At 40.9% G+C, this 16,698-nt stretch overlaps 1 protein-coding gene across 5 annotated transcripts in view; it reads right to left on the bottom strand.

Annotated features, from left to right (window-relative positions):
* The window catches only part of AMPD3 (adenosine monophosphate deaminase 3), a 35,160-nt gene extending 19,345 nt beyond the window's left edge, over nucleotides 1–15,815 (bottom strand). Inside the window, exons 1-6 of one of the 5 annotated variants that reach the window (XM_061380441.1) lie at nucleotides 15,680–15,815; nucleotides 12,186–12,411; nucleotides 9,801–9,996; nucleotides 9,185–9,350; nucleotides 6,766–6,985; nucleotides 4,178–4,307 (exon numbers count right to left, since the gene is read on the bottom strand). In XM_061380441.1, coding sequence (XP_061236425.1) covers nucleotides 4,178–4,307; nucleotides 6,766–6,985; nucleotides 9,185–9,350; nucleotides 9,801–9,996; nucleotides 12,186–12,406 — 933 coding nt within the window. In that variant the 5' untranslated portion in view covers nucleotides 12,407–12,411; nucleotides 15,680–15,815. Of the gene's footprint in view, nucleotides 1–4,177; nucleotides 4,308–6,765; nucleotides 6,986–9,184; nucleotides 9,351–9,800; nucleotides 9,997–12,023; nucleotides 12,080–12,185; nucleotides 12,412–12,849; nucleotides 14,827–15,078; nucleotides 15,565–15,679 lie in introns of those variants that run through there. The other 4 variants (XM_061380440.1, XM_061380438.1, XM_061380442.1 and 1 more) reach the window with 4 other exon arrangements.
* Nucleotides 15,816–16,698: the final 883 nt, after the last annotated feature.

The raw sequence follows: 16,698 nt of genomic DNA, 5'->3' as shown, positions 1-16,698 counted from the left end.
CAAATGGTATGTCACAGCAGCCATCAGCTACTGCAACACACAATTCAGAAGGGCTGTGCAATCCACTCTAGAAACTGCATTCTTCCATTGATGGCTCCCCTGGCCTGAGCCACCCAAGGCCAGGCATCTGAGCTAGTGAAGCTGTAGGCAGAAGAATGCCATCTGGAATGCCATCCAGAGGGACCTCAACACACTTGTGAGGTGGGCTAATGCTAACCACATGAAGTTTAACCATGCCAAGTGCAAGGTCCTACACCTGGGTCGGAGCAATCCCAGGCACAGCTACAGGCTGGGCAGAGAAGAGATTCAGAGCAGCCCTGCAGAGAAGGACTTGGGGGTGCTGGTCAATGAGAAAATGAACTCAAGCCGGCTTCAGTGTGCGCTTGCAGCTCAGAAAGCCAACCGCATCCTGGGCTGCATCAAAAGGAGCGTGACCAGCAGGTCAAAGGAGGTGATCCTGCCCCTTTACTCTGCTCTCATGAGACCTCACCTGGAGTATTGTGTGCAGTTCTGGTGTCCTCAACGTAACAAGGACATGGAACTGTTGGAACAAGTCCAGAGGAGGGCCACGAGGATGATCAGGGGACTGGAGCACCTCCCATATGAAGATAGGCTGAGAAAGTTGGGGCTGGAGAAGTTCAGCCTGGAGAAGAGAAGGCTGTGTGGAGACCTCATAGCAGCCTTCCAGTATCTGAAGGGGGCCTATAGGGATGCTGGGGAGGGACTCTTGGTTAGGGACTGTAGTGATAGGACAAGGGGTAACGAGTTAAAACTTAAACAGGGGAAGTTTAGATTGGATATAAGGAGGAAATTCTTTCCTGTTAGGGTGGTGAGGCATAGGAATGGGTTGCCCAGGGAAGTTGTGAATGCTCCATCCCTGGGAGTGTTCAAGACCAGGTTGGACAAGGCCTTGGGTGACATGGTTTAGTGTGAGGTGTCCCTGCCCATGGCAGGTGGGTTGGAACTTGATGATCTTAAGGTCCTTTCCAACCCTAACTATTCTATGATTCTATAAGAGTATGACATGTAAAAGTCACTGCTATGATATACAATCAGGTCTGGTTTACCGACAGACTGAAATAATGGCTAAAAAGAGGAAGAATATGGAAGGAGGCTTAGGCTGTAATTTTCTTGTTTACAAAACTGTGTCAAACACAATACATGGATATATATTATCAAGGCAGTAAGTACATGTTAGGTAAACAAGTAGCTTGGTTTCACCTTTTTTTTTTAAACAAAAAAAGCAACAACCTCCTCCCTAGAAATAACAACTGAGACAAACCAAAGTTCCTAATAACAAGAACAGCACTTGGTCCTTTACTTTGAAGGTGTATTTCAGCTTAGAAACTGCATTATCAATCAGCTCTGAATTATCAGAGGCTGTTGAGCACAGTGGTCTACTGGAAGCTCCGCTCAAAAAGCCTCACACACTTGCTTTGGAAGGCAAGACACTCTAATAGACAAACTAAAACTCAGTTCTAAGTTTGTCACCACAGAGCTGCACTCCTGTTTAATTTCATCCTTAATGCAGGCAACCCAGGAGCTGTGGGGAGAACCTATTTTTACCGCATTTTTCAGTTCATCAGCCAGAGAAGATGGGAGAGCCCTGCTAATGGTAAACTCAAGAGTCTTCTCTAAAGCATTCTCCAACTCAGACAGTTGTCTACCTCCTGTGGGGAACCAAGTGGAGCCAGCCAGTCTTTAACACCTGTGGATTTTTGTCTATAGATGTATCTGTCAGGTTATTAAAAGGGAATTTTCCAGTTCCAGCTTGATCAGTGCAAAACATATCTTTGGTTGCATTCTGATTAGGTCCACTATGAAAGATACACATGTGCATTTCCCTTACTTAGCAGGAGCCTTATCTTGGGATTTATTAAATAGACAAGCTCACAGGAGAACTCCCATAAAACCTGGAAAACTAGGGGAGAAGGAAAAAAAAACAGCCCACACCACAGTAACCTTTCATTGTCATGCCAGCAAATAATGCTGGCCAGCTTCCTGTACCTTTCTAACTACAGCAGTACATGCTCACTGACTGACCTTGACACTACATTCATAATTGTTTTAATTTGGGCATTTTCCATCAGTTACATTGGCTCTTTTATGTAATCAAATGGATTTTACCAGGTTTTCCACACTAGTGTCTGAGGGATGTAATAGATAACTTCACTAATAACTCTGTTGGGTGGTGAATCTTATTTCTTGCTTTCCTTATAAGCAGTACACATTGTTTAAAGATTGACTAACAAAGAGACAACCTGAAAATGTAGGCCCTAGAAGTGTATTTCGTATTACAAGTTTCACTGCTAAAACTGTTATTAGGAAGGAAGCATTTTGGGGAAGTTACAGATCCAGTCATTAAATGAGTTAGCAAGACATGGAAAACAAGATTACTGGGGACCTGCAGGAACTCTACAATGCAATTTACTTTTCAGAGTGCTTCATAAAAATACTGCTTGTAAGCTCGCTTCAGAAGAATACTATTTTAAGCAAGACTAACTCTGCAGCAAGCAATAACTGGCAGTAGGAATGACCTGTGGCAGAGAAAAGCAAGCTTGTTCCTGCACTCCTCAATTTGAGTATTGATAGAGTGGAAGTGATGGAAATTTTGTAGTTTTGAACAACTTTAATCCATTTGTAGATTGCTTTATTTAATAGCAAATAATTAGAAAATAATTAAGATATGCTCAGAGACATGGAATGTTTGCTTTTAAATCAAAGGCTGAACTTAGCAAGTACAATCCTGTTAATTACAACTTCTCCGTAATCAAATTGACTGTCTAAGGCAGTTACCTGATCCACAACTCTGTCCTTCACACCTCCCCATCACCATATGTTTTATTATTAATGTCCGTCACCTAGGGAAATGTTTTTTCTGAATGTGGTATGGTAAGTACCTTCTCCAGGGTTATGCAAGAAAACTGTCAAGTTAGGAGTCAAGCCTCTGCCACTTGACTCCTGCTTTAAGTGAATTAGCTGATAGATCCTCCTGTTCATACACTTAACAGATAAAAGTGTGAAATTCATTAGAAATTTACCTACCAACCATCTGCTTCTAGCCTTGTGATAGACAGGAGTACATCCATCAAACACTTGTGTTTAGCAGATTTTGTATTTGATTGTTTTTACCACAACAGTGGCAAACATTCAGCAGACAGCATACTGGACACTACTGGAAAAAGCAAAAATGACTTCTTGGTGTAATTAATTAAATTACACTAATTAAAACATAAACAGATTGAAGTATCGATCTAAACCCTGAAGTTACAACATAAGGACCAAGTATTCCAGTTGCACATAGAAACAATGCAAAATGAGTCTGAAGTGGTTAAAAACACCAGCCACAATTACTGCTTTGTGAAGAAATCTCACCTATCAAAAAAGCATTCTCTCCCCACTAACTTCCTCTTAAGTTCAAGAAAGGGAAGCAAACAGAAGCAGGCTAACACTGGTGCTTCCATGCTTTGAAGAGAAAGCAGCTCCCCTGGGTGTGAATACATCAGGAAATTAAATCAGCTCCCTCATTCCCCTACCTGTCTCCTAATTACACCCCCAGCATATCTTAGAGACAGCTAAGAATGTAACTCAAATAACTTATTTCAGATTCCATAGACATTTTTTACCAGATACTGATGGCAGCACAAACCCTCTGTTCAGTTTCTGTGGGAGGTCTTTTTAATTTTTACACATATTTAAATGCTTATTTTCCATATGAAGTTAAATTTTCACCCAAAACCTATACAGCTGTTCCTACTACAGTCTAGTATGACTTACCTACATGAAAGCAGGAAAATGCATTTGACTGACTTCAAGTGAATTAATTAAAATAAATTGAACCTCCATGTGCATATTTCTATTCATAATCGAAGTGAGCTTTATTTGATTAACTCTGTTTCCCTCCTTTGAAGCAATCTACATACAATTAAGCTCCTTTGATTCTGGATAAGTAAAACAGATTCATTTAGCCTAATCCAATTAACCCACTTGCATTCAAGTTCATTTTCCTGGCATGTTCCCATGTAGAGCAATTTTAATACTCTTAAAATAATGTAGTTCAATTGAGTGCTATACACACATCACTTCATGTATATCATCTACACCTCATGCAAGAAAAGCAAAATTGCTGTAACTCCTACTCACAGTGGCATGCCTTTAACCCTTTTCCCACACTTACCTTTCTCACATTATAAAAGTCTCGATGGGGATTACTCTTTAATTCTTTAAATTCCGACATTTCATTTAACATCTCATGTAAACTAAATTTAGATTCTAAAAAGTTAAGCCTCCGATGACAATACGTTTTTCTGTAAAAGAAAACACAAAAGTCAACTTAAAACTATTTCTATTTTAAGTGCAGAAAGAACTTGAAAGTTTTCACAATTTCTTTTTTTTTTTTTTTTATGAAGACCAAGATAAATCCATTCTTCTTATCCTACTGGTTAGTGATCGATAGCCAATATGATTTCAGACCAAACCTCAAACAGAACTCTACGGAACTGTTATGTCCTTTAAGTAGTCCAAGTATTTATCACTGCATCTGTGCATATAATGCAGTTTTTTCAATAATGATGAACAGAGAAAGCATAAAGCCTGTAATCAAATGTGATTTCAACTGCTACAACTCTGAAACTATACCTTCAATAGAGCAGATCACCTCATATATAACAAACCACCAGGAATCCAGACTACAGATCACTATGGGTATCATAAAAAAACACAAAAACAACAAAAATTCAAACAACTCCCCAGGTTATTTGCTTTTTCAATGCGAACATAAGAAGCCAAGCTATGATCCAGTACACTTACATTTGTTATGCCTTAAAACACATATATTGTGTAGAAATACCTTTTTTCTAAAATACTTTCTTTTGTTCTTCTTTGAAAAAATCATGCATTTTTGTTTCTGCTTGCCTACTTTGTCTTTGCTTTCATCTTGTGTTATGGTTCTCTTTCTATTTTTAACCAATGATATGTTTTTTTCCCTTCACCATCTGTCAATTCTTAGTGAATCTACAATATTTTTGTAACACTAGTCAGGTAACAGCCTTCTTTTTTCTGCTTTATTGTCAACAGTGTCTCCTTAGTGGGACACAAATCCCATCATGCACTTGAAAGTCCAATTCAAACACAGTCTCTTTGTATCTGATATTGATCAAAACACATTTGCCCACTGAAGGAAGTCTTTGTTGGGTTTTCTGTTATTCAAGACACTGAAAAACTGAGGAGTACAGGTGAGACTTTCACCAGTTAAAGAACAGTGAAGTTTAGAGTAATGGGTTCTTGATCTCCAAGCAGCTCCATGTGTGACAGACATAAATGGCAGGAAAGCACTTGCTGCAAACAGGAAAACAATACCATATAAAAAGCTTATGCTCTTTACTTCCAGGATTACTGGACTCTTCCCTTTTGGTTTGTGTGTATTTACCAGGAAATGTGAATCACCCTGCAAAAGCTTAACCTGAAGAAGTGAAAGGAGTAGATAACTGCTCCTGCATTCACAAAGGTGCTGGGTGTTCTAACATCCTCCAAGGCCCTTCTTAAGGCTCCCTGATAAATATTGTTAACAAAAGCTGCAAAAAGAAGGGTCTTCACTATGACTTGTGTTTCAACTTCTTCCTCCTTGTCATTTATCTTCTCAGTATCTGTCTCTTGGAATATAACATGCTGAAACTGGAAATGCATTTCCCCACTGCATACCATAAACAAAGCATAATCAAACTAGCTTTGATTTGGAGCAGCAGTGCTGATAATGCTGACAGAAACATAGGCTTTGCTCTTGAAAAAGCCCTTAGGGAATGGGGCAGTTCTGTTCAGCCCATCTGCTTTGTCACTATCAATATGCAAGGAAGACAAATCACATTGCAGGTGTCAGACACAGAGTCAAAGGGAAAGAATGCACCAGGTGCGACTAACTTGTGACATTGTAAGTGATGATCTTCCACTGGCAGGACCAGAAATGTAGCGCTGGCAGGCAGGGCAAATAGTTCAAACAACAGTCAGATTCCTGCTTTGTTCCATCTAAGGGTAGATTCTTTTCCTTTCCTAGTGTTGAGGCCATGAGAAACCCTGATGGTTCCAGTCCTCAGCTGGGAAGTAAACTGAAAAACCTGGATGTACATGTTCATTATGTACTGGACAAGGACATTACTTTGTCACAAATGTGTCAGTGATTATTCTAGAGTTGTTAAGTTTCTAGTTTTTAGAGATTTCCCAGGAGTTTGACGGTTCTGGGAAATTTCAGACCTATTTTGATGGTGCGTGTGTGGATCAGTTTTGCAACACATGAGCAGTTAACTCACATCTGGAACAAATCAGACTGAGTTATCTATGTTTCTGAGCTGTTCTGTATGCTCTACAAATGCAGGGTTTCTCTTCATGCAGCAGGAGTAGAACAGACATGAAGAGATTCCAGACAACTGTTCAAAACCCTCAAATTCAGTACAGGCCAAAACAAGAGAGGCAAGGTTCAAGTTTCAGTTTCCATGCCTCAAGAAGTTTGGATGAGATCTGACTCCAGTGGGAACATTTGGCCAATTTCTTGCTTCTCTGTTAACTGCTTCTCATTTTGCCACAGTCGATGTAGATAAACTAAAGAAATTAAATATATCTGTACTTGGCTTTTTTTACTTTTAAGTAATGCTTAAGAGGAAAACAAAACAGTACTTTATAATGAGTATACTGAGGAATTAGATATTGCAAAAGTGAGAAGTATTAAAACAAGGTAACCAGCAGCCTGAAGGGACAGAGAAGAAAGAAACATACGTTGGACCATCTGCAATAAGAGCAAGAACGTGGCTCAGGTCAAGGGTATATGTCTCAAGGTCAGGATATGGCAGACTCCGAGGCTCATTGAGTTCCATCATTTCTTTGTTATCGTAAACAAAGGGAATGCCACCTTTTATCTTGATAACATAATCCAAATTGTCTGGAGCATCCTCAAGATTGTAAGGATCTTCATTTTCTTCTGGGGGTGAATGGAAATCTGGAAATAAATTTACATCACATTTAGAGAAAATAGCTTGCATAAAAAGCAAAGTAATTACAAAAAGGACCTTTTGCTTCTATAATGTTTCATTTAAAAAAGATCTTAATTTTCCTATTAAATTCACATTTTCAGTTACTATAAAAGACCTGTTGTAACAACACAGCTTTATTCTGACAAGCTTTAACTGCAGTCCCTCTCTAAGCTAAGTACCTACCTTATTTCAAATATCATATATTAGAGCTCTCTGAATCAACGTCTAAATAGATCTAATACTATTTTTTATTCATGTATGACAGCACAAGTTTCAAAATAAGTTTTCAGAAATACTTAATTTAGTATTGTTGAAAGTACAGTTGAGATTTTTGAACAATAAAACAGTTGCTAGTACCCAACATTTTTTTCCACCTTCTGACTCACTGTAGTAATTTTGTTAGTTTGTATTTAAGCACACAGTAATGCAGTTGTTCTCATCTTGAAACATCTGTCAGAAAAGAACAGGCTGTGCCTTACTTCACCTCTGCCATTCTCACAATCCAGTGAGCAGGAAATAACTTCCAACTCAGTGCTTCTCACTCTGACCAAGGCAGTGGATGGCTTGTAGGGTTTATTTGGGTTTGGTTGGTTTTGCTGTGTTTTTATTGGTTGGGGTTTGTTTTTTTGTGGGTTTTGTTTGTTTGTGTTTAGGGTCTGTCTTTGTTTGCTTTTTTAAATAAAACTCTTTTTTTTTTTTTTTTGTAGAACCAAGAAGTGTAGAAGCCAGGGATAGAAAAAAACAGCTACAATTTTCCCCTTGGCCTTCTGATCATGACCAAAATCATAAAGTACCAGAAGAACAGTTGGGATTTGTTCAGTGCAGTTTTATAATCCCTTTACAAAATAACAATTTTGGGGTTCGTTTTTTTTTGAGAATCAGGTAAATGCACACACTTCTGGGAGATTCAGCTTACGTGAACACTTAAACACTATTGCTCATGTTAGCGAATTTTCAATGCTGCTTCTACAATATCTTACCACTGAAACCAGCACAAAGTATGTGCCCCAACCACATTTATGTCGACTGAACCGCATTGTTGGGCTCAGACTTGTCAGGTTACTTCTTTTACCTATTCAGGTAAGCCAAGACAAAAAAATAATTAACTGGTCCTTTTATTCACTTAAAGCACCTGAATGTATAGTATCAATATTAGAAATAAGAATGGTATCAGTTTGTGACTATCCAGCTCAAATTTGTGCCAATTAAGACACTGTGTAATGAGATAAAGTTTAAAAATGATAACTGTAAATAAGTTATTAACTTAATAATAGCTTGAAAATATCTCGTTAGCTGTTCCAAAATATCTTTCCTGTTTTCAATATTCTTTACATTCTTTCTGCATAATAAAGGCTTGAAAAACATGTTAATTCATTTACCCTCTTTAAACCACTGAGCTAGAGAGTACTTGATTTAAAATGTCCCTTTATAGTTTAGAATACATTAAAAAAACAATATGGACACATCTACAGTGGCACATCTGTACAGACCAAAGTTTACTCCTCACACACAAATCCAAAACTAGCAGTGACAACAGTTTAATGCACAAGCAAAGCTTTCAAGACACAACCCACCTAAGCGACAAATATCACCTATGACATTTATCGTGGGGAATATAGTCAAGCTAATAAGTCTTGTTGAGTGATGAGGGTTTATTAAACTGGGCAGAATGCCCAACAAATACGACTATACAGCTTTCAGCCTTGACCTGGTAAGTGTACCATGACTGTGAAATTACTGACTCAGGGCTTGCTAACTGGCATGTCTGTACCGTGCTTCAGTTTACAATGAAGATGAGCTCATAATCCCTTTTATTTCAGTATGCCAAGATCAGGATAAATGACTCTTCACTTTAAACCATATCCACATAGCTTTTTTTTCTGGAGCTACACAATTGTACTCCTTACAAAAATAACGAACAAACAAAACAAAAATATCAATGAGCGTCTAGTGTGTGGGGTTTTATCTTTCGACAGCTTCAAAGTTTCAGATTAGACACAGGATTTATAACTCAGGTCCATCAGTAATTCTCCACCACTTACTAACAGAATAAACTACAGAGGCAAAGACACTCAGAAGAGATCATCCCAAAAATCCAACTTACCTTTAATGACAGCAGTGCATGGGTTTAATTCTACATTTTTAAAGAGAACAAGGATATTCACCTGGATACACTTCATCTTCAACCCTCCATTTTTCATCTTGCATGCTACACAAATACTGAGATGTTGTTCTTGGGAAGCGATGGTAGGCAAGACGAGAATACTTTTCTCGAATGAGAAGAGCTTTCACCAGGCTCTTGGCAGCTTGTTCATAATCATCAACTGTAACCTGAAAGGAAAGCCTAGATGAATACTGACAAAAACAAAACAGCAGTTTTAGCAACAAACTGAACCCACACCAGTAACAAGGAGACTGCATTTCCAGAAAGATTAGTGTATCTGGCTTGACAGTATGGATCTTGCCCAAAGTCTCAGGAAGCCAGTGACAGAAACAGAATTCAAATACAATAGGCAAAATACACATTTTTTTCCTCCTACAGTATATTACCCATTTATTGAATGCCTGATTATGCTTTTATCATAAAAAAACCAAATCCAATAGGTAAAAAATATAAAACGACCTGACCTTGACTTTAACTGTTTTACAAATTAATGGGTTCACAAGGCAATTTACAGTTTGTGGCAGGGAGCCACACACTGTCATGTCACACTTTATACACATTAGCTGCCCATGGTTTGGCATTCACCCTCCTCCCCCAACATAAAAAAGGTTTCTTACCCCTGCACAGTAGTCCCCACTAATTGAAACTCTCTGAAACTCTGGTACATTGTATGGCACTTGAATTGGCAGAAAAGCACTTGGAACAACTGGTGTTGCAGGAGACAGAACAGGATTGGTCGATGGCGCTTTCCATTCCTGAGATGGGATTTGTAATGACAAAGACTGGGATCGAATCATCTTGAAGCTTTTCTTCCTATAAATTCACGGTATAAAGCATAAAAATAAGCCATGGTATAAAATACTGAATACACTGGAAAACTGACTGCAGCAAAGAAATTACCCCCTATGAAATTTTACAAATGCTATCTCTCATAGCACAGGAAAAAATAATAGCCACAAAATATTTGTGCTTGTAGCTTTTTTCTATTGACATTTCACATGACACTGATACACACAACTGCACTTATCCTCCACATGAACACAGTATGACAGAATTTATTTACAATCCCTGTAAGATGCCCTACGTTTATTTTTTCTTCTTACAAATTTAGCCATTTAGTGCCCTGAGGGAAGGAATGGACTTGTGTATCAAAGCCATGCTATGTTACATTACTCTGATAACTAATATTAGCCTTTTGCTCAAGTCTCACCAAACACTGCCTAAGGAATGGCTACACGCTCATCTTTTTTTTCACAACTTTAACTGAATGACTACATGTGAAATTTTGATGCAACTGTGACAGACGCGTACCTCCAACAAATCAGCTAAAAAAAAAAATGTTGTATTTCTCCATGAAGTAGTATCTCAAGTGAAGTTTTGGAGTATCTCCAAAAAATTAATTTATTTTCCTTACTCAGTTTACATTTATATAAATGTATTTTAAATACTCATACAATAAGTAACTATGTTATAAACTAGTTGTGACATCACTTTCACACTGTGGAAATAGTTCCTTGTTTTATAAACTAGATGCCAAAATGTTAAAATGACAGTAAAACCACTAAGAAAAAAAAGGAATACTGGAATACTCTCTGGAAGTTGCATATTCTGTGAAATTCTTAAGAATAAGAACATGGAGTGCTGGTATAATTAATACCCTATGATTAAATTCCATCCTCTCTTAGGTACTTGTAGCCACCTTAGAAATCAGCATGAAATTCTTGAAAGGCAGTGTTGGATCAAATACAACTGAAACCAAAAGAAGTTTTAATCATGTAACTGTCCTTGAAGTACACTTCAGTCCCACAGGACAGGGATGAATACTTGTTCTGTTCCCACTTCTAAACAACATACTTATAATATCCCACTTCCCACAGTTAAACTGGTACAAAAGTTGAGGTAGTTTGACAGAACATATTTCTGTAAGACAGTTTCCTAAATTAGAAGTGAAACTTATTAAATTCAGGAGGAAATAGATACCAAATAGTTGTTTGAATGAAAACATCTAGTTTTTCCCTTCTGTGCTTGCTTATGTCTATGAACATGCCAACTGGGAAACACACTTGCACAATTCAAGACCAGAAATCTCAGCCTGTATCGTCAGTGTGTCATACCTTAACTAGATTAACGCTTCTCCCTTCTGTTCCAGAAATATGATGCAAAGCATTGCCCAACTGATTGTCTGCAGCTAACCTAGTACATGTGTTTAGCTATCACTTTCAAAGGCTTCCTTGTTTGCTTGCTTTTCGAAGAGTCTGTGTATGTCCAAGCCATTTGGTGTCAGACTGCTGCTAAGCTCATGTGACTCCAGGGAACAGTCCAGCCAGTCCACTGAAGTTCAGATACTGGAACAGCCTGATACCAGGATAAGGCCACCTCTTTCACAGGAGGTCTGGCTTCATTACATTCATGGGTGGACTGGCCTTTTTTTTTTTTCCCTGAGAAAATTCAAGATGTGTGCTTTTATGACTACTAGTGGTTAGATTTTATCTCTGAGTTAAGGAAACCTACAAATAATCTCATTATGCCAATGGCACTTTTCACCTTCTCCCTTGATGTTAAATGTGATGTCTTTGCTTTCATCTATTTTTACGGAGACTAAAAGAAACATCATGCCACTGTCATTTTCTCTGTGACAAAATTTTCTGGTTTTCCAAATTAAACTAGAATAAAGGGGGGAGCAGAAAGTGTTTCTTTTTCTGCCTCAAGTCTTTGGGTTGTGTTCACTTCTACCCAGCTATGCTGTCTGTTAAACTTGCATGAGCAGTATCCATGCTATTGCAGGAAATGCAGCTGAGACAACCTCACCAATCCAACCTCCCTACGACTCATCCCCACACCTTCTGCACAGTATAGGATAGTACACAGGTGCCCTTGATACCTGCTGCTGAACTTTCTCCTTAAGTATTAAGAAGCAGGATGTTATTTGCCAGTTATTTCAATATTAACTTAAACCCATTTAAAAAACTGTTTTCCACTAAGAAAGAAACTACTGAACAAACCTTTTAGCTGTTTCTGCAGACTGTTGTTCTGCCAGTTCCTTCTGCAGCTCCCTCTCCTTGGCCTCTTTCTGCCCAATAGGGCAGTCTTCAGGCACAGTGAATAGTGACAATGCATCTTTGCTGTCTTCTTCTCGGAGAACTTTAGCAAATACTTTCTCTGCTAGAAGTCGTACTTGCTCATCAACCTCAGAGATGTTCAACTTTGGAAACTGTCTGGGCATCTCAGCTAATAAGGAAGACAGTTGACACAGTTATAACTACAAGAATAAAGATGTGTGAGACTGGGGGGCGGTTCATGGTACACCTATCAAAATTAAGAGCTTAGAGCAAAAGCAGAATAAAGTAGAACAGCTACACGCAATTTAAACCAGTATGCAGTACACAAGAACCATAGGTATCCACTAAGAATCTTTACTTGTGTAGCCATGCCAATTTGTGAACCAGCCACTTCTTGGTTTTAAGACATTCTTAAGATATGTACGTACAGATTTGCCAGTAAATTCCACTTACTTGCATTGCCAGGCTATATTATTTGTGATATAACGTATACATAGCTGTACATACTTGTACTGAACTTGGAAATCACATTCACCCAGTTGCCCAGTGACTTTGAATGAATTTGAGAGCCACAAACAGGTTAGAAGAGCAGTTTGCACATTTCTACCTCACGCCATCCTTTCCACAAATAAGAAAGTAATGGAACTGCTTTGAAGTAAAATGCTTGCACAACAGGAGCAAATATGGTGTGACTTCTCCCACCTCCCCCCTCATTTGTTTTCAGTACTTTGTATCCTGCTTTTGAATTGTATGTGGGAAGCAGATAGGGTATGGGCTTTACACATATCTGGTAGCATTCTGGAGGGGAAAAAAATATAGGCTTTGTAAGCTACTGACCAGCATTATTCATTATGTACTATAAAGCTTTTTGAATGTCTTCAGTATGATGGAGCTTGTAACAAATAAGATTAAATTCTTATTACCAAAGTTAAAAATAGCGATGAACATGTCACAACAAATGGATCCAAGCACTGTCACAATGTGAAGTCTGGGTCCAAAACTGGCATTTCACAATCTTTTGGTTACAAAAACACAAGCATATTTTATAAGATGGTATTCGTTTACATAGTGATGTATGCTGAAAATGAGCATGACAGTTTTTAATTGCTCCAGGCATAACTTATCAGGGCCCCCACTACAGCATTTCTGCAGGCATGCTGCAAGTTTCAGATGTTGATATGTGATCCTTTTGATATGTGATCCTGTTGTTTTCAGCCTAAACGATTCTAATTAATGTCCACCTGTTTTCAGAGTTGCCTTGAGAACACTTGTGCTTTTATTCTAAAAGCAAATACAGTATAAAAAGGTGACAAGAGATATACTGGCCCATAAATGGCCCATAAATATGGCAATGTAAGGATCATCTACATTATTTTGTATTCTTATTTTGTAAAAACTACCTCACATCACAGCAGAAAAACATCACTGGTTTTGAAGAACTATGGATCTGACTCTGCAGCTTTTCTGCCTGGAAAGTATTGTTTTGCAGTTAGCATTAAGTCTTCATAAAATCAAGTACAGCTACATAAGAAACATAAAAATACCTACATATTTGGCTGAATGATTCAATGACAATCCAGTATGATGTCTCATAAGCATCCAAACTTAGATTCGGTTTCTCAATTTCAAAACTCAATGAAGTCATGGGAGTCTTTCCACTGACCTCAGTGAACACAGTTGTCAGCAACAGTAACTGCCATACATGTAGTTCCCAGCAACAGGGCCACTTTAGCCATTTCAGCCATGCAAGAACATTATAGGTAGTTGGCCCCATTAAGAGTGCTAGCAATAATAGTAAAATGTGGAATTATAATGCTTCTCCTGGTTCTAAATCAGCAATCAAAACATCTTCACTACTAGCTAAGCCAGGAAAAATCAATTGGTTGTATGTTTATCACTGGCTGAGCATTTGCCTAGCGTAAGTTAACTTTCTCTTAGAGAACTGTAACCAGAAACAAAATGCAGTCGGAACCACATTGCTTAAGCAATCATACTATATTTTAAATCTTTACAGTCATACCGAAGTCAAAATGAAGTGATACAAGTACAGTATTCTACCAAGACCAAAGTGTTGGGTATTTTTTCTTTCTTACAGAACCTGATCTCATGTTCCCCACTCAAACAAATGTGAGACCAGGGAGCAAAACACTTCGAAAGGTAGGTTCACCCACATCACTGCTAGCTTATGTCACTGAAATGAGCTTAATAAACCTAAAATAGTCATGAGGCACTTGACACAATACTCATGCAAGCTATGCCATCCTGAACTGCAAAAGCGATGAGGATCTTGTATCCAGTATCCCTCTATAGAAATGCTGTCCTTTACCCAAGGTGAGCAACTGGGAGAGCAGCAACTAGACATACTGATGGGATAGGAAGGGGGTATGAATGCCATCCAGCAACCAGCAAATGCTCTTTTCCTAAACCACTCTCACAGAAAGACTGCTTAGTTGTTCTTTGGTTCTGCACCTTTGTAGAAGAAAGCCATTGAAGCATACTGCATTAAAAAAAAATAAAATGATGGAATGATTATTTTAAAAGCAACTATTGATCAGGAATGTAATGAGCTTGAATATGTAATGAGCACACGCCATGAAAACAAGAACGACAACCGCCGCCGCCTTCAACCACCACCACCCCCCCCTCCCGTATAGCCAGCTGACAGCGCAGGGAGCCGCATCCCGCCACCGCGAGAAGCTGCGGCCCGACCGGGCCATGAGGCGCAGGAGCCCGGTCACGGCCGCCTCGGGTCCGTTCCCACTAAGGCGGCTGCCAAGGTCACCACCACTATCCCGGGCCAGGCCGGCACGGCGCTGCCGCCTGCCTCGGGACTTACCTAGTGCCCCGGGGAAAGCCATGCTGGGGCAGGGGTGGGTCGCGCCACCGGCGCTCCCGCCGGATGGAAACACTCTGTCAGAAGCCGCTGCCGGCGGAGAAGGAGGCGGCGGCGGCGGGAGGGAGGAGCTGCTCCCGCCAGATGCCGCCGCTCCCCTGTGCCGCATTCCCCCACCGGCCGGCCGGCCGCCCCGATACCGCAGTGCCGCGCCGCCCGCTCCCCGGCCCTTTATGGCCGCCACGGCCCCCGAGAGGAGAAGCCCCCCTGCCGCGTCCCCGGCCCCACCGGGGTGGCCCGCTGCTTCCTGGGCGGCAGCATTAGGGCCCGGGGCGGCTCCGCAGCAGGTGGGGCCGGCAGCTGGCGGAAGGAGGGCACTAAGGTGGGGGGCGGCGGGCGCAGGGTGCAGCATTGGGCCGGGCTAAGCGCCAGCCACAAACACGACCCCCGCCTCTCTGCTCGCGGGTTCGTTGGGGTGGGGGCTGCTTCCCGCCCCAGCCCAGCCCAGCCCAGCTCTGGCGCGGGGGGCGAGCGGCGCGGGGGGCCGTTAACGGTCGCCCTGACTGGGCGGGGCGGGGCGAGGGAACGAGCGCCCTGTCCGTACCTCAGTGAGGAGACTCCCGCCCAGCGGCGGGGACTGTTTCTTCCTGGAGGAGGCAGCCTCTGCGGGCACTTCTCGGCGTTGCTCGCTCCCGTGGTTGCACCTGCGAGAGTGACGGTGGCAGGGACGGCGCCTCCCCCTTGGGGCCGTGGCTTCAGCGGGAGCCGGAGGAGTGGAGAGAAGCCTTCTCCCGCCGCTTCCCCTTCGGAAGCTTCAGGACAGAAGTCGCTCTGTCACATGTCTCGACGCCGGTGTAGGAGGGGGCCACCCGGGCCGCGCCGCCTCGACCCTCCTCAGCCCGTCTCGGCTGCGGGACGCCCCGCGAGTGCCACTTTCTCAAGCGCTCGTTTCAAAACTCCTTTTCAAAAAGCGCTTTAATGTAGAAAACTTTGGTTTGAGAGCAGAACGTCGAGAGGCTGGTGCAAAGATGAAACCCGATAAGTAAGTTTGCTGGCGGTGTATCCCTATCAGAAATTTTCTCGGAAATGTCCGCCCTTCAGTGTAGCGACACGGCTCAGGTGTTCAGGTGTATTATTTTTTAATAAACTTACTGGATAAAGAGCTCAAGACAAATAACTGAAGGTAGAAACAAGCATGAGTCAGCAGGAATGAGGATCACATAAGGATCGTAATATGCAAAACAATTTGACCTTATTTTGAGATATTTTGGGCCCTGAAGTTGAAAGGTTTACGGATGTTTATGGTAAATTTGGGTTACAGTACTTGGAGTCTAACCTGAAGACGTTTAAATATGAAAGTATCTGTACAACACAGGGAAGCACTGGGAGCGTAATGACTGAAGAACAAGTCTATTTATGCAATGAGCAGGGTAGATCTCACAAAATGTGTGAGGAATCAGGCGGTTCTGTGGTAAGTGTGCTGTCCCCATGTCCTCCCAACTTCGTACAGGAAAAAAATGTTCCATGTGTAAATCTCAGAGGTTTTTGGCTTCAGAAATTCCTTCCCACAGCTGGTGAAGAAATGGAAGTGAAAAGTAGGTAACCATACAAATTTTGAGTTGC

Source organism: Neopsephotus bourkii, unplaced genomic scaffold (assembly GCF_033783945.1).
Source record: "Neopsephotus bourkii isolate Nb327-2 ecotype Australia unplaced genomic scaffold, CSIRO-AGI_Nbou_v1 NB_1792, whole genome shotgun sequence".
Lineage (NCBI taxonomy): Eukaryota > Metazoa > Chordata > Aves > Psittaciformes > Psittacidae > Neopsephotus > Neopsephotus bourkii.
Note: the sequence above shows the minus strand (reverse complement) of the source record. Positions and strands in the feature narration are given on the sequence as shown.